At 34.7% G+C, this 26,892-nt stretch overlaps 1 protein-coding gene across 1 annotated transcript; it reads right to left on the bottom strand.

The window, feature by feature from the left end:
- Positions 1–24,851: 24,851 nt before the first annotated feature.
- On the bottom strand, positions 24,852–25,387 carry LOC131155959 (secreted RxLR effector protein 161-like). Its single transcript, XM_058109412.1, has 2 exons — positions 25,137–25,387; positions 24,852–25,053 (listed from the first exon to the last, which is right to left on the bottom strand). Exons 1-2 carry the CDS (start codon positions 25,385–25,387, stop codon positions 24,852–24,854), a joined length of 453 nt encoding a protein of 150 aa, XP_057965395.1.
- Positions 25,388–26,892: the final 1,505 nt, after the last annotated feature.

Here is a 26,892-nt window from a genome sequence, read left to right as displayed (position 1 = left end):
TATTTTAATATTTTTATTATATTGTTTGTGTATTATAATATTATTTTTTATTTATTATTTTGAAAAATGAGATGTACTTTGGAATTGGGTTATGTATCTAAATTTAGTTAGGTCGTTCATTCATGTATTTTATAAATGCATAAGATTAATTATATGAATGTACCTTAAATATAGGTTTGTATCTACTTAATTTACACACACATATATATATATATATATTATTAAGTACATGGAGAATGAAGGATCATTTTGTGCCTATAAATAGACCCTTGGGGCATTAACACACCACACCAATCTCTTCTCTTCATTCTCATTATATCATCTTTCTTTTGAGTCTAGAGAATTTGACAAGCAAAGAAAGATGTTTTTTTTTTTTTTTTGGACCTTTGGACTCCTCTGTTTGTGCAAAACTTAGAGAGAGTCATACGATTCAAATCGGAGTGTTGTATCCTGAGGGAGACAAGTTTTAAGGAGTTCTTCTGCATCAGTTTGTGGGTTAAGTCAATAAATCGTAGAGGGTCTCCTTAAAGAGAGGGAGATATCCGTGTTTCAGCCTATTTGTGAATTGTGATTTTATTTTTATTTTATTTTTAAGTTTTATCATTTTATATTATTAGTTTTTGAACACTTATTAATTTTTCATTCAACTAAAATTATCATCTAAAATGGTGTTCTATGAATTGGATGGTGGGAATTAAGTGAAGGCCCTCCATACTATGGATTAGTTGGTTCTCAAAAAGGGATAATATTGGTTACGAAAGAAAAGGTATTTATAATTTTGGAATTGTCTTATGCTAACTATGCATCACTCTAAATTTGAAGTCACAAGGAGAAGTCATAATCAACTCACGACTAAAACTTCTTGTGTGTGTTTTTCTGTAAAGGGCTAGGCTCCTACCAACTAATGATACAACACTCGACACCGATTATACCTCATTGAGAGTCACTGGCATTGTTAGACTTATTAGGATATAAAGACGAATATAATTGCATGAAATGAGAAAGTATAGTCTCCTAGGAGATGGCTTAGTGGTTAAAGTTCGATTCATTCATGTTGGAGGTCTCATATTTGAATTTTGGGTGGGGTGGCCGTAATGGGTATCCTATGTATAGGAAATGTCCTACTGTCGATTGTATATTATATAATCCAAGACTAGTGAGGGTCTATGATCACCCATTGCAAAAAGAGAAAGTCTATAATTAAACTAATTAGAGGTATGTGGACTAAAATACAATAATTTCATTTCACGGTATAGGGAGTAACTTATAATTTTACTCAAATTTACATTTGTATGCGTGATAAGTACTTTGACCCTACAATGCATCTTGTGCCCACCACTACTCCAACATTAACAATTCCTTACCTCATTCTCATATTCTTGTTCATGTACTCAGCTAGCAAGTCCTCTTCTATAGATTAAAATGCATACTTAAGAAGTAACCATATTATAGTAGAATTGCAAAATTGGTTCTTGTATGAAGTTCTTAAGGTAGTCCACTTCTACCTCAAATACTCTCTCTGCATCATATTGAAGTTATTTAGGATTATGCACTTATTTGTCATTTGCCTTGAGAAAATTCAGCACAGCTAGTTTAGTATCCATTCATGTTAGCTCATCAAGTATTTACCAATTAAAAATTTTAATCTATGCTAGTATGGGTTCTTTTAAGTATTTATATTCCATTTCCTGCTTCATTTTCTAATAAATATAATCATTTACCAAAAAAAAAATGTAAAACTGAATTAATTAATATCCAAGTATAGAATATCAAGAAGAACTAATTAAGTACTGAAAAGAAAGCTAGAAAAAGGGAAATGAGATTCTTATCCATCCTTATTTCCAAAAAAAAAAAAAAAAAGATCAATGCCAATTGAATCTAAATATTCTTAAGTTTTCAAGTGATTTATTTCTGTCATGTACCAACTATATCACAACGTGTGTATAAAAGACAAAACTAGAGTTAGGTTTGTTGAGGGTAACATCCATGGTATGCTGAGGATCAAGAAGAATAAAGTAGATAACAAGTAATTAGAAACGAAAAAAAATATGAGCATTTGATACCCTTTCCATCGGTGTCAATATATATATATATATATATATATATATATATATAGAGAGAGAGAGAGAGAGAGAGAGAGAGAGACCAAGCTTTAAAACATATAAGTGGGCAAGTGTAAAACGACTTGGACATTATAAAAGAAAGTCAAATATGGGTTAGTAGCAGTGCATGCACTTGCCGACTACTCTCTCTCTCTCTCCAGATATCATATCTTTTCAAATCATCTGGTTAATTTATATGCACAATTTGTATTTAACATGTGGAGAAGGAGTAGTCCTAGCGCTAGCACAGCAGCCTGCAGCATGCTCGGAGATAATCATGATGAGGTTCCAAATGGGCCATCGGGTTCGATCACCTCTCATATATTCTGTCCTTTAAACCACTGAGTGTGCGCCAAAGTCAAACATGCATGCGTGCATGGCCTGTAAATGTTTTTTTTTCATGCAAACTACTCAATGAGGCACGTTCTATTATGTAGTCTGCCAAATTATAAAAGAGAAATAATTGAAATATTGAAAGTGGGAAGTGGGCTGGGGAAGGGAGATTAAAAAACAAGAAGGAAACATGAGATGATGAGTCAAAGGGATGAGATACGGTAGGTAGTTGTTGGGCGAAACTTTGTAACTTGAAAATTATTACCCTTCCCATTAAAAATTTTGTTTCATAAAAAAAATAAAATAAAGAGAGAGAGAGAGAGAGAGAGAGAGAGAGAGAGAGAGAGAGAGAGAGAGAGAGAGAGAGAGAGAGAGAGAGAGAGAGAGAGAGAGAGAGAGAGAGAATTATTATTATTTTTTTAAAGAGGTAAAGAAGAAATTTTATTAAAATCATAGAATATAGAGCTCAAGAAAGTAGCTTGAACCCATAAACAACAACAACTAGATAGAGAATGAAAAAAAATTATTATTGTTATATATATTCTTTTTATAGTTGAATAGAAATTAAGAAAAATAAAATTTTAATGGTATAAAATCAAAATTTATTCATTAATTTATTATATATTTTATTTTTTTATTTTTATATATAATTAGCTAATATTAAAAACTAAATTCTTTCATATTTCCTTTCTTCTTTTTAATTTATTTTTAAAATTTTCAAATGAAAACTAAGAAAAGAAGAAAATAAAATATATATATATATATATATATAAAATAATTTTCATAAATAATTCATGAAAAATTGTGCACATGTAATTATATAAAATTTCCCTACAAGAATAATGGCATACCGATTATAGTTGCAACAATGGGTAGGTATGGATCAAGTGAATGGAGTTACAATGGGTAGGTATGAGTCAAGTGAATGGACTTACAATGATCCAATAACTGATTTATAACCGATTTCCATAAAACAATTTATGACTTTTCCTAATTAAGCATGGGTCAACCCATTAATTATGGGGTAAATCCACTAACTCCCAATGAATTTTATGAATATGACTTCCATTGAATATTTAAAAAATATATACTAAAAAAATTCCTAAGATTTAATTTTATGGACAAAATTGTTGGCTCAAGTGGCAAGCGCCAAGTGGAGGGATGAATTGGGTTTAATTAGAATTAAAGTATGTTGACTTTTTGAGTCTAATCCCTAGTTTTGATAATGACAAACCGCAAGTTACTTATGTGTATTCAGTACTTGAGCATGCTTAATATGTTAGCGTACACATAAGGAAGAGATGGAAGCAAAGAGGAACATAAAGACCATATCATCTCACGTATTCTATGATGAATTAGAGGAGTAAAAGAAAAAGAAGAAAAAGATATTTGTTCTTATTGTATTGTATTTAGTTTATAATTTGTTGGCCTGTAATAATGGTCTATAATATTTGCATATCATGCATGATGGGGTGCATATGCTCAAAAGGCCTTAGAATGACCATAAGAACCATCACCCATATATCTTAAATGTCTTATACTTATTCACACTGGGTTGATGAAGCATAGAGACCAGAACATGACTTAAATGCACATTTTAAATGGTCTCGGTTGACCGAACCCTTGGCAGTATAAATGCCTTGGTTGACCAAATTGGTTCGAAGTCAACTTGTTTACTTCGCTCGGTCGACTGTTCTTATTTGAACGTATCATCCCTAGTCAACCGAAGCATAAAAAGTCTAACACCCTAACAACCTGGTCAACCGTTTATATAGTTCAAATTGGCCATAATCGACTGAATCATATAACCAGTCAACTGAACCTTAGCCATGGTCGACTAAACCCACGAAGGGGTTCAAAATCGCCCTGAGATGGTTGACCAAGTCCCTAGTTCAAAATTACCACAGTCGACCAAACTTATCAATATGGTGGACCGAACCTTAAATATGGTCGACCAAACCTCTTAAGTTAGCAAAATTTTTACCACAGTAAAATAAAGTTAATTTTCATTAAACATAATTAAACTTTTTCCAAAATACTCTTGATGTCCCCAACGGTTATATTTTTGCCAAAAACTATATATACCTCCCACCTTATACAAGCATATTGCTAAAATTTCTTTCTCATACTCAATCAATTACATATTTTTGAGAGAGATCATTTTTGTTCCTCACATACTTTTTGCAAGCTAAACTCTCTCCCACACTTGCATTTGTTGATTGTTGATTTTGGAGAGTAGTTTAAAGTTTTTCCCATTGTATTTTACTTATAAATATTGGATTAGGAAAAACTCTTCATTTTCTTAAGAACTTGCAGCCTTATTGCAAGTTTCATAACCTTACTTTGTGTTTTTATAAAAATATTTTTAGTAAGCTTAAACCCTAATATCCATTGTGCTTGATATTTGAAAAATACTATTGTAATATTTGCTTAAGGTTGTAGAGGCTCTTTGACTATTCATATTGTGAATATATTAGCTTGGATCAAATGTCTCATTTACTCACACATATACATATAAATATACATATTGTTGTGAGTTGATATACTCATTAAACCATATCTCACTTGAGCTTAATATCCCATCATACATGAGTGTGTTGAGCATACTGTTGTACATCATCTGTTTAGTTTAGAAGCACATCTATTTGTACACAAAATTATTAATTATTTGTTATATTCCCGACGAGTTATCAGAAGAGGGAGACTAGCCCTCTAAATAGTCTCGTATTGCTCCGACTCGGTTAGGAGAGTACTGGATTGGTTCAATCTGGTTAGGAGAACTAGGTGCACCAGCCTATAAGGTGTTGTAAACGGTATTGCTCCACCCGTGAAGTGAGCAACTAGTGGAATCCTCTTACTTGTGAACTTCAGGCGGGGACGTAGGTAGTATTGGCCAAACCCCGATAACATTTCTTGTGTCTAATTTTAATTTTCGCAATTTAAATTCCCACACTTAAATGTTTATGTTTTATTGTTGTGTATGATTGTGAATTACTGAGCCATCTTACTTGCTTTGATTATTTGCTCAATTAAATTCTTGTGGGTACTGAATCCATCTAGAAAGACTCTAAATTGCGAAATATTGTTGATATCTGGTTTAACTTAGGAAGAAGTTTTAAAATTCAATTCACCCCCCCCCCCCCCTCTTGAGAATACACCAATTCCAACAGTTGGTGTCAGAGCCTCATTGCTCTAGACCTAAACGTTTTTACAAAAGATCGCAATGGCTCGCTTTGGTGTATCCCTATTCAGGGAGGGACAATCACCTACTAGTCCTCCATTGTTTTGTGGTGTAAACTACACCCATTGGAAAATTAGAATGAGTGTTTTCATAAAATTTATGAATTGGATGGCCTGGAGGGTGATTGTTAATGGAATTGGTATGCCATTGGATGAAAATGATATTAAGTTAATGCATGCGAATTCATATGCCATGGACATATTATATTGTGCTTTAAGTGCTAATATTTTTCATGAAATCATGGCATGTAAAAGTGCAAAAGATATATGGGAAGAGCTTGAAAAGAAATATGGAGAGTCCCAAGAGAAGGAGACCACCACTTCGATAGTTTCAAACTCAAATGATTCGGAAGTGGTAATCATGAGGTAATAGCATTAACAGATCAAGAGGTATATGACTCTTACTCTACCTTATTTACTGATTCGTGGAATGATGCATGTGATGATTCTTATGCTAAATGATGTATTGTGTCATATGATGAATCATCTGATATTCCTTGTGATAATCCTGTTGACAAAGCATGCAATGATTTATGTAATAGTTATGATATATCTTATGATGAATCATGCATTGAATTTTCTGTTGAATGTATGCCTTCCTCCACATAACTAGAAAAGACCTTATTGAAAATCCACAAATTGCTAGTTAGGGTGTCTAAACAGGAAATGATCTTGAAAAAGAAAAATAAGAGGTAGGCAGTACAATTAGACAATCTAAAAGAATACCATGCCACTTTAGAAAATAAAAATATGGTGAAGATATTGAAAATCATCTGCTTAGAGAGAAAAAAAGAAGATCATTCTAGAGTACCACTTAAGGCTAAAAGTGAGAAGATCAATCATCTTAGAAATTAAAAGGAAAAATCTTTTCAAAAAGTATTTAGGATTATCATATGATTCCCTCAGTTATGTCTCAACAAGCAATCATAAGAATTGTAAGCATAATCTTTCACATATTTACAAAATCTGCTTACACTATAAAAGAAAAAGGCACCTTTGATTTACTTGTTCGTCCAGAAGTGTCAAAGGCATAGAAAAGTAAATGATATGGTTAATCTTAAAGGCAACTCCATAGGACCTGGGAAGACTGGAGTCAAATAGGTATAACATAATTATTTAATTGTTCTTCTTTAAAGCATAGGATTAGCTATAAGTGATAGTAATGACCGAAGCCTTGGGAGGTGATTTAGCTTAAAATATCAAATCTCATTACTTACATTCATTATATACTATTTTGTTATACTAAGAATCTATATCCATTCCATAGTTTCCACCTCATTTGAAAAGCCATTGGTTTTTCATGTAAAACAAGGGATAGGTCAAAATTACATTGTTGACTGAGTACGGTCGACCAAATTTGCATGCCCTGATGACTTCGGTCGACCGTACTATTAATTTTGACCTAGTTTAGTCGACCATCGAGTTTATACTTAAGGTCATCGGTCGACCGAACCCACTTCGGTCTACTCCTAGCCGACTGAACTCAAAACCGAATATCATCCGATCGACCATTCCCTTCAAGAACAAAATCAATTGGTCAACCTATTCGTGGGAAATGAAAGGTCAACTTAAGTATCCGTTGACCAGACCCTTCCACAGTCGACCGTCCAAACACAGTTTGTGCAACATTTATTCCTCCTCGGTCGACCAAACCCTCCTTAGCTTGACCGAACCGTGCGACTATATATATATATATATATATATATATATATTCCATGTGCAAACAGCTCATTTTCACTTCCAAACTGAGAGCTTCCATCCATTTTCCCTCTATTTCCAACTTCCCTTATAAACTAACATTCCTACCTACCAAAAACTATTTGCACAATCCATCATCCTCCATGGCTATTCCAGATGTATGCATTGATGTTCAGGAAGTTGGCTGTGTGTATGACAGCTGGTTCATCTCAGCGGGAGCAAGGACAAGATATGTGAGGGAATTTTGTCCCATGGAAGTTATTCTAGGTAAAGTCTTTGATCTCACTTTTATAGAAGATCACTTTAGAAATGTTTTGGATATGTTTAGGCATCAAGAATGGGACTCATTGATGTCCTACCAACCCAGACGACATTACCCTAGCTTCGTCAGAGTATTTTATGCAAATTTGGGTAATGATGACAATGGGTATTACTCCAAAGTTTTGGAAACTAACCGTAGATTTGATGCTAATTATCTGGCTGAAATCCTTAACATTGGGTAGGGGGCGTTTGAATGTCCTAATGTAGTGCCTTCATGGATAAATGAACAAGAGTTTTCAGTTGAAAGATTTTCAAATCTTGTAATGATTGTCCTAGATGCAAACCCCAATCACCCTCCAGACTATAAGACCTTCAATTTAGAAGCAAAAGTAGTTCATCATTTGATTACGTATAATATTCTGCCTAAGGTCGAGTCCATAGTACATGTGTCTAATCTGGACTGCTTTGTCATGTGGTGTCTTTTCACCAAAAAGAAATTAGATATGTCGAGTTTAATGATAAAATGGATATTCTCAAAGAATATTCTGCCTAAGGTTGGGTCAAAAGTACATGTGTCTGATCTGGACTGCTTCATCATGTGGTGTCTTTTCACCATGAAGAAATTAGATCTACCGAGTTTAATGAAAAAATGGATATCCTCAAAGACTATTGGCCGAAGAATTATCATGCCTTATAGGGGAATATAGAACAAAATGTTTATGAGAATGGAAGTAACCAAATCTAAGTATGCTCTGCTTAAGAGAAGGAGGAACGCAGATATGTTCTCCTTTATCACCTTAAGGTTTACGAGATATGAACTTGTTGGTAATATGTGGATGCCCACGGCTGGTAGGAGACAGGCCAACCAGCAAGAAGTGCCACAGGAATAGCCTCCGCAGCCATCCAATTCTGAATTAATGGCTGCCATCACAGGTTTTACTAGTTCCTTCGCTGAGTTCAGGGAATTCCAATCCCAAATCACGCAGTCCATACAGACAGATATAAGAGAGTTGGCTTCGTCATCTAATGCTCAGTATACAGCTCTTCAAAATGAGTTCAGAGATTTTGCTATTAGCTTAGAGTACAGATACAGAGAACTGGAGAGGCTCATAGCCGTAAACTTCAATGAACTTAATGATCGTATTCATGAATTGAACAATGAAAAAGATGAGGAGAAGATAGACATCGCTAAAGATGGGGCAGAATCTTCTGATGAAGGAGACGGAGCATAGGCCTAGGGAAAACATCTTGAAGGGACTAGCTTTATTTTTATTTTCTTACATACTTTTCATCTAGGTTTGTAACTCTAAACATCATACATCTTTTCATTGAATGCATCACTCCACTACACATTCACCCATTATCCATTTTGCACACTACTGATAGTTAGGTTATTATCGATAGCTACTACCTTGGGGGAGCATTCTTGAATGGAGGACTTTATATGATTAACTATCACAGTATCTTAACTATCCTGCATTGTTTACTAATTATCTTGGACTGGTGATAGTTATGCCTATATTGCTTGATCATGTATCTACTATCACAACAGTCTTTGTTTTACTGATTATATCTGGAATGCCACCTGCATGACTAACGTAGAGTTGTGTAATACTAGTGCATATATTCTATGATTTGTGTGACTTTTAGGTATAGGAAATGTCCAATTTACAGACGGCATGCTACCGAAATTTTGACAGAAATTTTTCCAGAATAAAATATTGTACAAAGATAATTGTGATAAAATGAATGCTAAAATACTTTGAAAGGATGAGTGAAAACTAATTGAATATTAAATTTCATCCTAGCATAATCATAGAATATTTAAAGGAGCTCAGCTCCATCCCTATAGAAAAAAGCATAAATGACTTACATGCATCACTTTCGTTTATTGAAATATTGAGGTTCTTTTGAAATCCCTGAACATTATATCCTGTGCTTATAACTTTATGATTTGATATGGAATGTTCCTGGATCATGAACTTATAGCATGTCTTAATGTACATTCACTGATGCATCTGTGGTCTATAGGAACAACTATTTTGATCAGGTAATAAAATATGGTTAATAAATATCCAATATAGTTGTTGAAGAATTGTTTGAGTGCTCGCTTATACTTTGACATATTTAATGAAATCAACTCCTTGTAAAGTATAAGCACATCATCTTATCTAAGCTAGAGTTCAAATTGATAGGGGGGGGCATCCAAAATTAATATTCATCTTGTTAAGCTCACAAATACTTTTCGCTTAGATATGTTATGAACACTTGTGGCTTAAGATTTAATGTGCTGTTTTTATTGAAAATGTGTTTATTAGCCACAAATGTTTGTGTTGATGTTTGATCCTTGCTTTAAATTATTTGATATATTTAGGATCTGTGTAGTTGATTTTCCTGGTCATATTTTACGTGCACTTAAATGATAAACCAGGAAAATGTTGCTTGCATGATTTCTTGTTTTGCAAGAGCACCCCCAGTACCTCTTGATAAATATCAGAAGGGGGGAATATATATTTATATACATTTGGGAGTTATATATTTAAAATGCTATATCAAAAAGGGTGAAAAAAATTTTTAAGCTTAAATGCTTAACAAGGAGAAAGTTTTTCAAAAAAGGGAGTTCTCTTTTGCTATGTCTGTTTCAAATGGCCAATTCTTCTTCTTCTTCTTTTTTTCTTTTTTTTTTTATACTTAGCCATGCCCTTTTACTGTTGCCAAAAGGAGGAGAATTTTTTTTTGAGCAAAATTTGTGAAAATGTTTTTAAAGAGGGGTAAATATTTTCAAATCGGGTTGACATCTGAGCTGCATACATGTCTGTTCCTTAATGCCTAAACAAAATGCACTTTGTTGAAATGTCTTCTTGTGTGAATATGCTTAATCTCTATTGCTTATTCTTCACTTATGCATATTCTTAGGGGGAGCCTTTTTAGGCTAAACCCCATTTTGCTCTAGTGCATTTGTCATCATCAAAAAGGATGAGATTATTGACTTTATGAGTCTGATCTATATTTTGATAATGACAAACCGCAAGTAACTTATGTGTGTATTCAGTGCTTAAGCAGGCTTAATATGTTAACGCACACATAAAGAAGAGATAGAAGCCAGGAGGAATATAAAGACCATATCATCCGGCGTATTCTATGACGAATCAAAGGAGCAGAAGAAGAAGAAGAAAAAGAAGAAGAAGAAGAAGAAGATATTTGTTCTTATTGTATTGTATTTAGTTTATAATTTGTTGGTCTGTAATAATGGTCTATAATATTTACATATCATGCATGATGGGATGCATTTGCTCAAGAGGCCTTAGAATGACCACAGGAACCATCACCCATATATCTAAAATGCCTTATGCTTATTCACACTAGGTTGATGAAGCATAGAGACCAGAATATGTCTTAAATGCACATTTTAAGTGGTCTCGGTCGATCGAACCCTTGGCATTATAAATGTTAAATTGTAAGGTCATTTCTAGCATTCAAAGTCTAACATAGGGGTTGTACTATTCATATGATAGCTGTACTATTTATATGGTGGCTGCACTATTCATTTGGTGGTTGCACAAGTCTACAAAGGTGGCTGCCTATGTCTACAAAGGTGTGCTGCAGAAAGGAGAATTCAATAAAGGTGGGCAGTACTCTCTACTATAAATAGAGATGCCTACTAGGAGTTCCAATTCATCCCAAGCATCTCAAATTTCAGCTTAAAAGAGAGAGAAATCAAGTACTCTCCTAAAAACGTGTCCCTATTGTAACCTATTGTTTCTAGTGAGATTTGCGAACTCCTAATTCAAGAGAGAGGAATCATTGTTCTCCTCTTGTAATTAGAGAGAAGTTGTATCATTATTTTTCATAGTAGATTCCTTCTACTCTTGCCCTTGGTTTTTCTCTCGATTTGTTTGGGGAGGTTTTCCACGTAAATCTTGGTGTTAATTCCTATTTTCTTATTTCTTATTTTAGCTGTGTGATATTGTTCCTACCCATTCAATTTCCTAACAATGGTATCAGAGCCTTGGGTTACGACCTTTGGGTTGGGGTTACTATTCATGGTTACTATTCACGAGTGTCACCGGATACATTTACAGTATTGTGAACATATACGAGATTTGTTCAAGTATATAGTTCCATTCATTTACAATACTGTTCACGTATACAGTATTGATCATAGTGAAAAAGTGGAAGCTAGTTTAGTGGAGGAGAAGTTTTTATCTACTACAATGGCAGTGAAGTATGAAATTAAGAAGTTCAATGGGGGTAATTTCTCCCTTTGGAAATTGAAGATGAAGGCGGTCCTGAGAAAGGACAATTGCTTAGTGACAATTGGAGATAGACCAACAGGGATAACTAACGAAAAATGGAAAGAGATAGATGACAATGTTGTGGCTAATCCTCATCTAGCATTAGCAGATTTGGTGTTATCAAACATTGCAAAGAAGAAGTCAGCAAAAGAAATTTGGGATGCTCTGAAAAAGCTCTATGAGATTGATTACGCATCAAAATTATGCAATTAGGCATTTAAAATTCACGCATTAAAGATCATAATTTTGATTAAATGTCCAATTACGTATAATATTTTGATCATTGAGTTCATTTAATAATTTAAAGATAATTAGCCTACTTTTTTTGAAAATCTGTGGACACTCATAGTTTATTATTGGAGGATAATTTTTGGAAGCCGAGCCAATCACGTAAGGAGAGGCCATTTTCGATACTATTTTGTAATCTATGCGTAACTCTCTAATCCGGCCTCCAATTTAGATGATTCAAGATTCTATGGAAAGCTCCAAGAACCCTCTACAACTTTCATGTTTTGTGTTTTAAGAAATACTAGCTGCATCAAGGTCAAAATCGGACGTGAAGTTACCATACACTATTTTTATGGATTATTTCGGCATACTTCGTAATCTGGGTGTAACTTTCTCATCCGAGCTCTGATCGAAATAATTAAAAATGTTGAAGAAATCCAAGGAAATTCTCTATAATTTTTTTGTTTTGAGCTTTAAGAGTTACAAGCTGTAGGAGGGTCAAAATAAGGCTTGTGCGCTGGAAAAAAAAAAGGGGGGGGGGGAGAAGAAACAAGAAAAGAAAAGAAAAATAAATAAAAAAATAAAAAGGTAGCTTGGGATTTGAATCTCATCCCTTATAGTGAGTGGGTGTATCAAAATAATCGATTAATGAATTAATTATGTCCCATTCAAATTTTAAAATTTTTGTGGCTTTTGGTTATCTAAATTTTAAAATAAAATTTTATTTTCTTGGTAAAAAGACAATATTTTGTGTAATATTTAGGTGTATATGACAACACTTTAGAAGCATTTGAACATCATTTTGTTTAGACTGATGTTTTTTTCACTTGTGAACTAATTTTTCTTGTGTTGTTTTGATCATATTATTATGATGTAGAAATGCAATGAAACTGGGGTTCGTTTTTGAAAGAACACTATCAATTATTTGGCCTTATGTGAGAGTGATGGTAGCTAACACAATTGGCTTGCATGATTCGTATCTTTAGTTGTTTTTGAACTTATATGGCCCCTCTTTCTTTCTCATGCACATGCACACACACACACACCCACCTCACAAACTTATCATCGAGATAAGTTCTAAACTTCTAACTGGGAAATTCTTAATTCTCCTTTAATGAGATAACTCGCTCTCTTTATATTTTTGTTACTGATTTTTGTTGTGATAATGGATTAGATAATGAAGATGCACATCGAAAATTAAAAAAAAAAGTAAATAAAAACATACACAACTAGAACCACAACACAAAATTTACGTGGTTCGGCAAAGCCTACATCCACGGAAGCAATGGCACACAAATTTTCACTAAGAAAATCAAGATGTACACAATACACTTCTCTAATGATCATCCTCTCTCTCATATATGCCCAGAATAACATATATATAAAAGTTTCTTGGAGATTTTCCCTTGTTTGCCCAACCACCCAACGTTCAAAATTCAAAAATTCTGAAAAACTGCTCGCAGTCCAGTTCTTGGTCTCGTCGACGAACACAGGGCTTCGTCGACGAGACCAAGAAGACCCTTCATCGACGAGAACATACTTTCGTAGATGAATCCAGAAGTATGAAATTTCCTATTCTCGATAATTACTCATCGACGAACGTCAGAGCCTTCGTCGACGAGCCTATGCTGTCCCCTCGTCAACGAACATAAGCTCTCATCGACGAGGCTGTTGTGCAGCCCCCTTTATGTTTTTCCTTCTTCCTTCTTTGCTTATAAAAACAAAAGTATAAGAGCCACAAATAACAATCTCCACCTTGGCGATTATACACCCCTTAGGAGAGTCCCTAAAAACATGATCAGCTCCACTTTGAACTTAAAAAAGTTAAGTTTGGGCTTGTCTCCCTTCAATCACTTAGAGACATGAAGCAAGTCCAAGAAATGCTTGAACTTCTCTTAAGTAACTGATTTGGTTAGAATATCTGCTGCATTATCAGATGTATGAAATTTCTCTAACACAAGTTCACCTGAAGAGATCAATTACCGAACCCTGTGAAATCTCACATCAATATGCTTGGTTCTAGCATGATAAACCTGATTCTTCGCCAAGTAAATGGCACTCTAACTATCATAATGCAGCACCACACCGTCTTGTTGTATTCCCAACTCTCTGACTTAACCAGTACGCCATAAGGCTTCCTTTGCAGCTTCGGAAACTGCCATATATTCCGCCATAGTTGTGGACAATGCAACCAGAGACTGTACCATGGATCTCCAACATATCGGTCCTCCTACAAGGGTAAATACATATCCCGTTGTAGACCTTCTGTCATCCATATCTCCAGCATAATCTGCATCAACAAACCCCATAACTGAAGGACAACCTTGTTGCTTGCCCAACATGATGCCATATCTCGATGTACCTCACAAGTATCTAAATATCCATTTAACGACTTCCCAATGCTGCCTTGCTGTATTAGAGAGAAACTTGCTCACCACACTTACCGCATGTGCCAAATCTCGCCTTGTACATACCATGGCATACATTAAACTCCCCACAGCACTAGTATAGGGGACCTTTAACATGTCCAGAATTTCCTCATCCGAACTTGGGCAATCTGCAGTAGACAACTTAAAATGATTCACTAAAGGTGTACTCACCGATTTTGCATCAGCCATGCTAAACCTCTCTAAGACCTTCTGCACATAACTGCTCTGAGATAACCATAATCTCCCTGTAGTCTTGTCACAGCGAATCTCCATCCCAAGTATTTTCTTGGCTAAACCAAGATCCTTCATATCAAACTCCTTATGCAACAAATACTTTAACTGATTCACCTCAGTTAAATCCTTTGCAGCTATCAACATGTCATCAACATACAACAACAAGAAAATAAGAGAACCATCCTCAAGTTTATTCACATAAACGCAACAATCATACTCACACCATTTGTAGCCAATATTGATCATGTAGGAATTAAATCGTTTATACCATTGCCTTGGAGACTATTTCAGCCCATAAAGAGACTTCTTCAACCTGCAAATAAAATTTATTTTTCTTAATTCAATAAATCCTGCCGGCTGTACCATATAGATTTGTTCCTCCAAGTCACTGTAAATAAATGTCGTCTTCACATCCATTTGTTCCAAATGAAAATCGTAATGAGCTACCAACCCCAACACAATTCTAGTAGAAGTATGTTGTACCACTGGAGAAAAGATATCATCATAATCTATTCCCTTCTTCTATGAGTATCCTTTTGCCACCAATCGTGCCTTGAATTTCTCTCCTTCCTTTTCTAAAATTGCCTCCTTCTTCTTATACACCCATTTGCAACCTATCGGTCTCTTTCCATCTAGAAGCTCCACCAAGTCCTAAGTTTGGTTCTTACGCAAAGATTTCATCTCCTCAATCATTGCTCCCATCCACCTATCTTTCTCTTGGCTGTGCACTGCCTCATGAAAGGTAGTTGGATCTTTGCAACAAGTAAGGAAGGCATAAGATACTAACTTATCAAAACCATACCTAGATGGAGGCCTGATAGTGCATCCGGATCTCCGTATAGGAATATCGTCAACTTGCTAGTTTCCCAAACTAGAGCTCCCGACAACCATGGGATCATGATCATTTCGCCCTGAGCTTCCAACTCCACATGCGCAACATGTTCATCACTGCCACAGCTTTCTGGCTCCTATTTTTGATCATCAAACTCTTGATTACGCTTCACCATAGCCTTCTCATCAAAGACTACATCTCTACTAATCATCACCTTATTTAACACTGGGTCCCATAACTTATACCCCTTCATACCCTCTGGATACCCCAAGAATATGCAACAACGAGACTTCAGGTCAAGCTTAGACCTCTCCTCACTAGACACATGGATATAGTCTGGACACCCGAATACCTTCAATCCGGAGTAGTCTATTGCATTTCCCGTCCAAACCTCTTCCGTCACTTTACCCTATAGTGATGCCCTTGGTGATCGGTTTACCAAAAAACAAGCCATACTAATTGCCTCGTCCTAGAAATTCTTCAGTAGCCCTCAATCTGAGACACCTAGCCCTATCAGCAAGAGTTCGGTTCATCTGTTCTGCCACACCATTTTGCTGAGGTGTCCGGTGAACTATAAAATGCTTCTTGATGCCCTGCTCTATACAAAACTCCATAAACCTAGAATTAGCGTACTCAATCCCATTATCCAACCTTAAGTATTTGATTCTCCTCCCTGTCAGGTTTTCCACTTCAGCCTTCCAAATCTTAAACTTGGCAAACGTACTAGATTTGTGACGCATGAAGTAAATCCAAACCTTCCGTGAGTAATCATCAATGAAGCTCACGTAATACATATGTCCACCCTTTGATGCTACTTTAACTGAGCCCCAAACATCTGAATGCACATAGTCAAGAATTCCTTTCGTATTGTGAGTAGCTGAATTGAATTTTGCCCTATTCTGTTTTTCAAGAACACAAAATCTACAAAATTCCAACTAACATGATTTCAAACCTTTCAATAATTTTCTTTTGTGTAGTTCTTTCATGCCATGTTCTCCCATATGTCCAAGACGCATATGCCACAAGACGATCTCATCTGATTCAGCATCCATAGCTACAACTCCACCTACAATAATAGTTCCCTACAACGTGTAAACATTTCCATCCAGTTTCTGCTTTTTCATTACAGTCAGATTACCTTTCCATACCGCTAAGACTCCACCTTTGGACTTGTAATTGAAGCCATTACAACCCAAAGTGCCAAGTGATATCAAACTCTATCTTAACTCAGGTATATGTCTTACATTACACAATGTTCTTACAGCACCATCAAACATTTTTATCTTTACATTTCCTATGCCAATGATCTTACAAGAAGCATCATTACCCATAAGAACTGATCCAGAGTTTACTAACTTGTAAGTGCTGAACCACTCCTTGTTTGGAATCATGTAATAAGAACATGCTGAGTCAAGTATCCAAGAGTTCATTAGATTATCTGACTCTGTTGAAACTGATAGAACATCACCATCTGCTGAATCCTCTTTTTGAACAACATTCACAGATTTTAAAATCCCCTCATGCTTATTAGCATTTCCCTTCTTCCAATCTGGACACTCTAGTTTCAGATGTCCTTTTTTTACCACATTTATAACACCTGATTTCCTTCTTCTTCTTGGATTGATTTTGGGATTTCTGATTAGACCCATTCTTAAACTTTCCTTTGCCTCGTTCATTGCTACTCTTTATCACAAGTCCTTCTTTTTCATCACAAATCTTCAATCTTTGATGAAAATTTAATAAGGCACTTGTTACCTCTTCTAAATCAAGAGTTTTGTTTCCCCCCGTAAGTGTGATCACAAGATTTTCATAAGTATAAGTTGAGGGCAAGGAATTTAACAGCATCAAAGTCTTATCATCCTCATCAAACTTCACATCAACTCTCATAAGATCACTTATGATTTGATTAAATGCAATGATGTGTTGATCTATACTAGATCCTTCTACCATCTTAAGCCAATATAAACATTGCTTAAGAAAAAGTTTGTTATTGAGGGATTTAGACATGTACCGACTTTCTAACTTTCGCCAGATAGCCACTAGAGAATCCTCCTCCATCACCCAATAGAGATCTTCGTCGGCCAAACACAAGCGTATTGTAGACGCTGCCTTTACTTTCAAATCTACCCATGTTGTCTCATTCATTCCTTCCAGTTGAATATCAAGCAGAGCCTTAACCATTCCTTGTTGCACAAGAATGTCCTTCACTCTCCTCTGCCATAAACCAAAATTTTCGGTTCCATCAAATTTTATGATGTCAAACCTAGCAGAAGACGATCCTGATGCCATAACAACCTAGCTTTGATACCAATTTTTTGTGATAATGGATCGGATAATGAAGATACACAGCGGAAATTAAACTACAAGTAAATAAAAATGTACACAACCAAAACAACAACACAAAGATTTACATAGTTCGGCAAAGCCTACATCCATGGAAGCAATGGCACACAAATTTTCACTAAGAAAATCAAGATGTACATAATACACTTCTCCAATGATCATCCTCTCTCTCATATATGCCCAAAATTACATATATAAATATTTCTTGGAGGTTTTCCCCCGTTTTCCCAACCACCCAACGTTCAAGATTCAAAAATTTTGAAAAACTGGTCGATGTCCAGGTGCCTCTCGTCGACGAACACAGGGTTTCGTCGACGAGAGCAAGAAGACCCTTCATCAACGAGAACAGACTTTCGTAGACAAACTCAGAAGTCTAAAATTTCCTGCTCTCGGTAATTACTCGTCAACGAACTTAAGAGCCTTTGTCGATGAGCCTATGTTGTCCTCTCATCGACGAACATAAGCTCTCGTCAACAAGGCTGTTGTGCTGCCCTCTTCATGTTTTTCCTTCTTCCTTCTTTGCTTATAAAAACAAAAGTATAAGAGCCACAAATAATAATTTTTAATTGGTAATCCTTTGTGCAGATTCTAACATGTCTCCCATGGTGTAATTCACACCTAAAAATAGTAGGTCAAAATGCCACCTTTTGTCTATATGATGAGTAATCTAGCGTAATTGTAACTAAGATATTTGTCATTTCTATTTAGTTATTTTCAATTTTGGAAATATATATAGCGCACAAAAGAAGGAAGCTGGAGAATATGGAGTATCTTGCTACTCTTGGGAAAAATTTGCTTTAATGGTATGATCTTAAGATGCTTAACAACAATTTGTCACAACATATTTGTGATGTGTAGTTCAATGATTGGTTTGTCATTGAAATTGATCCTATTACAAGTCTTATCTTGTTTCTTTTTTATTATACTGAGCGTCACCTCTCCATTCTGCTCTCAATTTGTATACTAATTTTTTTTATGATTTTTAATTTGTAGAGTTCGCGGCTATCATAACATTAGCACGATGTCATGCATGCACTACAGTCGTCAAATGCAACTTTTGATTATTTTTTTTGTAATTTTTATTGTTATTTGAACAAATGGAATTTCTGTATTTTAATTTGAATTTGTATAATGTATTTGTATTTGAATTTTTAATTTTTTGAAATTTTTTTTGTTATCTGAACAAATGCAATTTCTTCATTTTAATTGAATTTGTATTTGAATTCAAAATTTTGAATAATTTATGAATTTTGTAGTAATTATGATTTCAGGTTATGTATGCGAAAATATAATTACATATTTTTACAGGAATTGGTGATTAAAAAAAATTAGTATTAAAAATTTTTAATTATTAGTGAAGGATTCAAATTCACCACTAATAGTAGGGTATTAGTAACGACTTTGAGCAGAGCCGGTGTAGAATTTATAGTGACGGTATTAGGGTTTTACTGACAGTTACAATCTGTCACTAATAGTTAGTAGTAACCGCAAATATAGCAACTAGTTTATTAGTGACGAATTTATAATTATTAGTGACAGATTTGATCATTCACTAATACCCTGATTTTTTGTAGTGTATGTAGCCAACCTGCTTAAAGAATGCATGTATGGACCTCACAACCTGCACATGCATGATTTTTCCAGAGCAAGTTTGCAGCCTAAGTGACTTACACGTGGCCGACTTGCCCACAGAATGTCAACACCCTATGAGACTTGCGCGTGGCCACTTGCCCAGAATAGGTTTGCACCCCACAAAACCTATTGTTGATCTACTTAGAGCAGGTTTAGAACCCACGTAACATGAGTTTTCTCCTGATTTATCTTTTTTTTTTAAAAAAAATATTAAATAATACCTTTTTTTTGGAAAATAATTCCCGGAATGAGTCTGACGTAATCTCGCTACTTCAAGTAGCAAGATTTAAACAAATATCGCTACTTCACGTATCATTCCGAGAATTATTTTCCCAAAAAAGATATTATTTAATATATTTTTTCAAAAAAAATGATAAATCGGGAAAAAACTCCTACTCACTCACCCTCTTCTCTCTGTCATGTTTAGCAAAGTTTTTTGTTGTTTTATGGCAATTTTTTGTTGTTTTATGGCAGTTTTTTGTTGCTGCCGAAGAAGTTGTTGCTGGCGTTGTCAGGTTGGACTATTTTTTATAGAAGTATAATGCTTCTTTTATTCTCTTTTGGTTCTCTTTCCGTTCTGATTTAGCGTCATGCATGTTTTCTTTTACCATTATTCATTTGCTTTTCTCTGACAATGGGTTTTAGTGATCATGTTCCCTTTGATGGAGTTAGGATTTTAATTTCCGCATTTTTGGCATTTCCTATTTTGCTGATATGGGTGTCTCGATTTTCTTCTGTTAAGAGTTAACAGTCCTTTTTTAAATTGCAGAGAAAATTGAAATGATGAAGAGTAAAGGATAAAATCTTGATTATTTTCATATGTAAAATATCGAAGTAAAGTTTCTAATTTTCCCGGATTTCAAAGCCTGCAAGGAAAAACCCATTTATTAAAAATATTAATCCATTGTTGTTGCAAAATTAATCTTCTCAGCAACCAGCCAAAGCATATATCAACTAATCCTCTATAGTTATTTTTTCTATGGAGTTTCGTGTAATTGATAAATTGTCTCTCTCTCCTACACCGTCTCTTTCTTACTACCGTGAAACCATTCAAATTTAGTTAACATGGATGGATTGCCAATAGGGAGGAAAGTGGATCTAAATGCTCATGCTTGCTATGAGACTTTATCCCAAGCACTGGAGGACATGTTTTTTAATCCCACCACGGGCATCACTTCCATTCGTGAGTTTATTCTTTATTTTCTATATTTTTTATCAGTAATGTGTAATTTACTTATTTTCTATCAATCTAAGAAAGTGAGTATGCGTGCAGGCTTTGATTGGTTTTGGGGTTTTGGATTTTGTCAGGAAAGCTGAGCTCTGCCCAGATTGTAAACCATTTTCTCTGGATTCCCGAAGATATTTAATGTCACATAACCTCTTTTCTTTCTTTTTTTAATTTATTGGAAGTATGGTGCTTTTTTGTTTTTAATTTAAACAATTGTTAGATGCTTTTAGGACATTCAAACAATCATTTCATACCAGTATGGCGTCACCGTCTTCGGCGTCGAGTCCATTGATAACTTCTGACTGAACAGGGCATTGGAACAAGACAACGAAAACAAAAGCAAACAAATAAATAAATATATAATTTACACAGAAGAATTTATTATCTATTTATTACTCTTGTCAGATTCATCGCTACCATAAAACAACAAAAAAATTTTCCGAACACGACAGAGAGGGGAGGGTGAGTGAGTAGGAGTTTTTTTCCTATTTATCATTTTTTTAAAAAAATATATTAAATAATACCTTTTTTGAAAAAATAATTCTCGGAATGACACGTGACAAATCTCGCTACGAGATTACGTTAGTGATTCTGAAAATTATTTTCCCAAAAAATGTATTATTTAATATATTTTTTATAAAAAAAAAAATAAATTGAGAAAAAACTGCACCTAACATGCCCAAAGTAGGCCCTCCACTGCACGTGACATGCATATGATCATCTTGTCAAAAACAAATATGCAACTCATGTGGGCGGCTAAGCCTGGCAATAATTTTGAAAAAATCAGGATTTTGGTCAGTTGGCTTTAATTTTATACTTTTGATTTGAAATTATTAAAAATCAAAATGAAAATTCAAAAGGGTCCTATTATTTTCTTTCACATATGACTCTGCGTCGTGGGCTCAAAATATCTGGTAAGCTGGGAACCACCACCCAGCACTTCCCATATCCAAGGCTGGGCAGACTACGATGGCCAGAGACAGAGACAGCCAGCATCTTCCTTTCTTAGAAACATGTCCCGTTACAGGCCATTGAACGTGGGAGAATTAAATGATCGACTCCTTCGGCTCCACCATTCCAGAGGATGCCTTAAATTTGCATGTGGCCCATGTTCAACGGGTGGACCTTGCTTTAGAATTTGCATGTGAACCGTTTCATGGGCCTTTTCCCTTAAGGTCGGGCTTCGAACGTTCTTCTCGTTCCACGTAGGCCTGGAGTTTAAAAATGGGCCTACTTTTGTATTGCATTTTCTATACTGGGCCTAAGTTTGGGCCTTGACCCTCTTGAGCCAGTCCTCCCGTGGCCAGTTTGGCTTCCATTGTGGAAATGTTCCTAAAATATTTATGCTGTTTTTGGGAGCATAGATTTCATGTAATTTTATAGTGTATTTTAATCAAATCAAATATAATTTCAAATCCAAATTCTCTGACATAGGGTTAGAGATATTTCTTGTTAAAAAAATAAAGGTAACATTTCACAAAAATATATGTTTTTTTGGTTTAATTATGGGGTTGTTTGAAAATATAACATTATACATTTGTTATAAATACTTACATGTTATTTTGTAATCTCACTAAAAGATAATTATATTAGGTATAATTTTATTAAACTACTTCTAAAAGGGTAAGGGCTAAATTCTGATAATCCTTGAGGTGACAAATTTTCTAATACTATTCAATGATATTTAAATTTTTCCTATACCTCTTTAGTTCCACTCTTTGTGAAAAAAGAAAAAGAAAAAGAAAAAATAGTCATTGTAACTATACCTCTTCCCCCCCCCCCCCCCCCAAACTATTTGCAAACTATTGGAATTTATTACCTTTAAACTTTCAAATGGTCATACTTATCTCATATATTTTCCTACCAATAGACCATCTCTATAAATAATGACTTTAAATTACATCAGCATCTCAATATTCATCTTCTCCTCATGGTCTTTTTTTCTCCAAAAGTATAGGAGGTTACAATGTTCCTCCTTATGAATTGTGTGTCACCATTCTTATCTCTCTCTCTCTCTCTCTCTCCCAGCATGAGATGTATGTGTGGTGTAATTATTAAGATTGATTTTATAATTAATCCTAGGAATCTGGTTAGTTGACGACTATCCTGAGTGGTGGGACTTCACAAAAAAAAAAACCTAGAAAGAAGATTGCAGGGAAAGCAACAGTGACATCTACGGAGGAAGACCAATCGCAGCCTACAACAAACGTTGCCCACCCAGGTAGTGTTGGTAAGGCATCGGTGTTCTCTACAACCTCTAAGAATAGTACTTGAATTATTGATACAGGTGCATTCGATCATATGACTAGGAAGTCCAGTTAATTATAATATGTTCTCCCTTCTCCTCAATTTGTTATCTCCACAGCTAATGGCAGTACCTCTCCTATTACTAGAGAGGGATCTATCATCTTATCTAATACTCTCACAGTAGACACAATCCTTGTTGTTCCATCCCTTGAATATAATCTTTTGTCGGTTAGCCAAATTACCTCCAATCTTGCTTGCACTACCCTCATTTTGTGTTTTTCATGACACTCTAACTCAAAGATTCTTGGTTATGGTGTTAGGCGGGGCAAACCCTACTACTTGGAGTGAACCTCCTCCCAATTGATATAATCCTTATAAGAGATGTTTCCCCTAAGCTTGTCTATTTTTGCCAATATAAGTGGAGGTGTACTTTTTTTGGCAAACTTTAAGGGAGGAGAATCGTGAAATTTTTTAAACTTGAGGGAAGATCTTTATTTATTTTATTTTTTTCCCAAATTTTAAGGGAGGTCTCTCAAATTTTGAAATTTTACAAAAAGTTCGTGTTTGAAATTTTTTAAACTTGAGGGAAGATCTTTATTTTTTTTTTTTTCCCAAATTTTAAGGGAGGTCTCTCAAATTTTGAAATTTTACAAAAAGTTCGTGTCTTTAAAAAAAAAAAAAAAAGTAAGGGAAAGTTAGTATCTTTTACTCAATTCAAAACAAAATCTTTGAATAGATGCATTCCATGTAAGTTTAGACACACACGATAAACATGATTTATAGGTCTTAATTTGAAGGACCTCCGAAACTCATAATTTTACAGACAAACGTTAAAAGAAAATCATACCTTGATTCATAGCCTCCAAGCATATATCCTTAGACTGTGTTTCTATCTCACAACCTTACACTTCCTTATGCTCTATCTTAATTTGATGGAAATCTTAGCACAAACTTTCTAGGTTGACATAGGACCAGCCTCAAACCTCCTTTATATAATCATCACTTCCATCAAGTGATTAATTAATATACATAATTTATCATAATTATAAACTTCTCATATTCCGAGATATTATTATTGTAAATTATGATAATATTATTATATTTAATATTAAAGACCTTTCATATTACCTCAATAAGTATAATCATAATTTTATTTGAGGCAATTAATGTCTTACATTCTCCCACTTGACTCAAGTAAAATTACTTGATGTAGTTGAATATAAACATAATGCACATACATTAGTTATCATTAATATGTAGAAAACTTGTAGGAGTCATAGCGGTCCCATATCATCTTTATAAACATAGTCCCTTCCATGCACTACGATACAAGTTCCACTACATGTAGTGATCTTTAAGAGAGAGGCATACATTAGGTCCAACTTTAATGAGTTAATTGAGATAATCCTGTTATCATTATTTCATAGAAATTATGTATACAAAATGGAAAAAAGCAATAACAGAAACATTTTCATTATCGAGCTCAAGAATCAATTGAACAACATACATTAAGATTCAATGACGCCCATCTTTTCAACATGACCAATAAATGTTTTGCGTAGCAATCATTTCATCAAAGGATTAGCTATCATACAATCGGTGCTAATATGTTCAATTGACACTTTTTGTTTCTGTACTTCTTCTTTAACAGCAAAGTATTTCAATTCCATATGCTTAGCACCCTTGGAATATTTATCATGCTTAGAGAATAAGACAACTACGAAATTATCACAATAAATTTTCAGCAGCTTAGCAATACTGTTGACTCTTCCAAGTCCTGAAAATAAAGTTCCGCAACCAATTAGCTTTAACTGTAGCCTCAAAGCAAGCTACAAATTCAGCTTCCATAGTGGACACAGCAATTATTGACTGCTTCACACTCTTCCATGAAATTGCCCCGCCGACTAGCAAGTATACATAGCCAAATGTGGACTTTCTTGTATCCACACATCTAGCAAAATTAGAATCCGAATATCAAACCACCGCAAGATGACCAGACCTTCGATACATAAGCTTGTCATTTTTGTTCCTTACAAGTATCTCAGAACTTTCTTTGTAGCCTTCCAGTGAATAATTCCTGGATTACTTTGGTATCTACCGAGCATTCCAACTGCAAAGCTAATATCTGGCCTTGTGCACGTTTGAGCGTACATTAAGCTCCCAACAACAGATGCATAAGGAACATCCTTCATTTGTCTCTGTTCCAGATCATTTTTAGGACATTGCATGAGACTAAACTTGTCTCCTTTCTGAATTGGAACAGGAGATGCTGAGCATTTGTCCATTTTAAATCTCTCTAAAACTTTATGTATATAACCTTTCTGAGACAAACCAACCAGTCCTTGGGACCGATCTCGAAATATTTCTATTCCAATCACATACTTTGCCTCTCCCATATATTTCATTTCAAAGTTTTTTAGAGAGAAATTCTTTGGTCTCATGTAATAGACCAAGATCATTAGTTGCAACCAAAATATCATCAACATACAAAATCAGAAATATAAACTTTCTTTGGTCTCATGTAATAGACCAAGATCATTAGTTGCAACCAAAATATCATCAACATACAAAATCAGAAATATAAACTTACTCCCACTAATCTTCAGATATATACACCGATCAACAGTATTTTCTTTAAATCCAAAGGAATCAATGGTATTATTAAACTTAAGATACCATTATTGGGAAGCTTGTTTAAGTCCATATATTGACTTCTTAAGTTTACCAACCAAATTTTCTTTCCCTTCAACTATAAAACCCAATGTTGTTCCATATAAACATCTTCATCCAAATTTCCATTTAGAAAGGCAGTTTTCACATCCATTTGTCATAACTCTATATCGTAATGAGCTACTAAAGCCATAATAATTCTGAAAGAATCTTTCTTAGAGACCGGTGAAAATGTCTCTTTATAATCAATACCAACTTTCTGAGTAAAGCCTTTAGCAACAAGTCTGGCCTTGTAACGTTCAAGATTACCACAAAAGTCACGTTTGGTTTTAAAACCCCATTTACATCCAACTCTCTTGCAACCTTCTAGCAATTCTACAAGATCCCAGACTTCATTTTGTTCCATAGACTTTAACTCATCTTTCATGACATCCATCCATTTATCACAATTATCACAGCTAATGGCCTGTGGAAGTGAAACTGGATCATCTTCAATTCCTAAGTTAAAATCTGACTCTTGAAGATAAACCACATAATCATCTGAGATAATAGATATCTTTTCTCTTTGAGATCGTCTTAAAGCAAGCTCTTGTGGTTTTTCTATAATATGCTCGCTTTGAACAATAGGAGTTGTAATTTCCTTGATTTCCACACTTAATGGAACCATACTCCCACTAGTTTCATCATTCTCAATGAACCTAGCATTTCCACTTTCAACTATTCTGGATGCATGATTAGGACAATAAAATATATACCCTTTTGATTTTTCTGGATAACCAATGAAATTACCACTGATTGTTCTTGCATCCAGCTTCTTTTCTTATGGATTATAAACCTTAATTTCTGCCTGACAACCCCAAACATGCAATTTTCATAAACTCGGTTTCATGCCAATCCAAAGCTTAAATAGTGTTTTTGGAACTGCCTTACTAGGAACACGGTTTAATACGTATATGGCAGTTTTTAAAGCATGCATCCACAACGAAAGGGGTAAAGACTTTCTGCTTCTCATGCTTCTAACCATATCCATCAAAGTTCTATTACGCCTTTCTGATACACCATTTTGTTCTGGTGTACCTGGCATTGTGTATTGAGCACAAATACCATGTTTTTCAAGGAA

This window comes from Malania oleifera, chromosome 5 (assembly GCF_029873635.1).
Source record: "Malania oleifera isolate guangnan ecotype guangnan chromosome 5, ASM2987363v1, whole genome shotgun sequence".
NCBI classification, from domain to species: domain Eukaryota; kingdom Viridiplantae; phylum Streptophyta; class Magnoliopsida; order Santalales; family Ximeniaceae; genus Malania; species Malania oleifera.
Note: the sequence above shows the minus strand (reverse complement) of the source record. Positions and strands in the feature narration are given on the sequence as shown.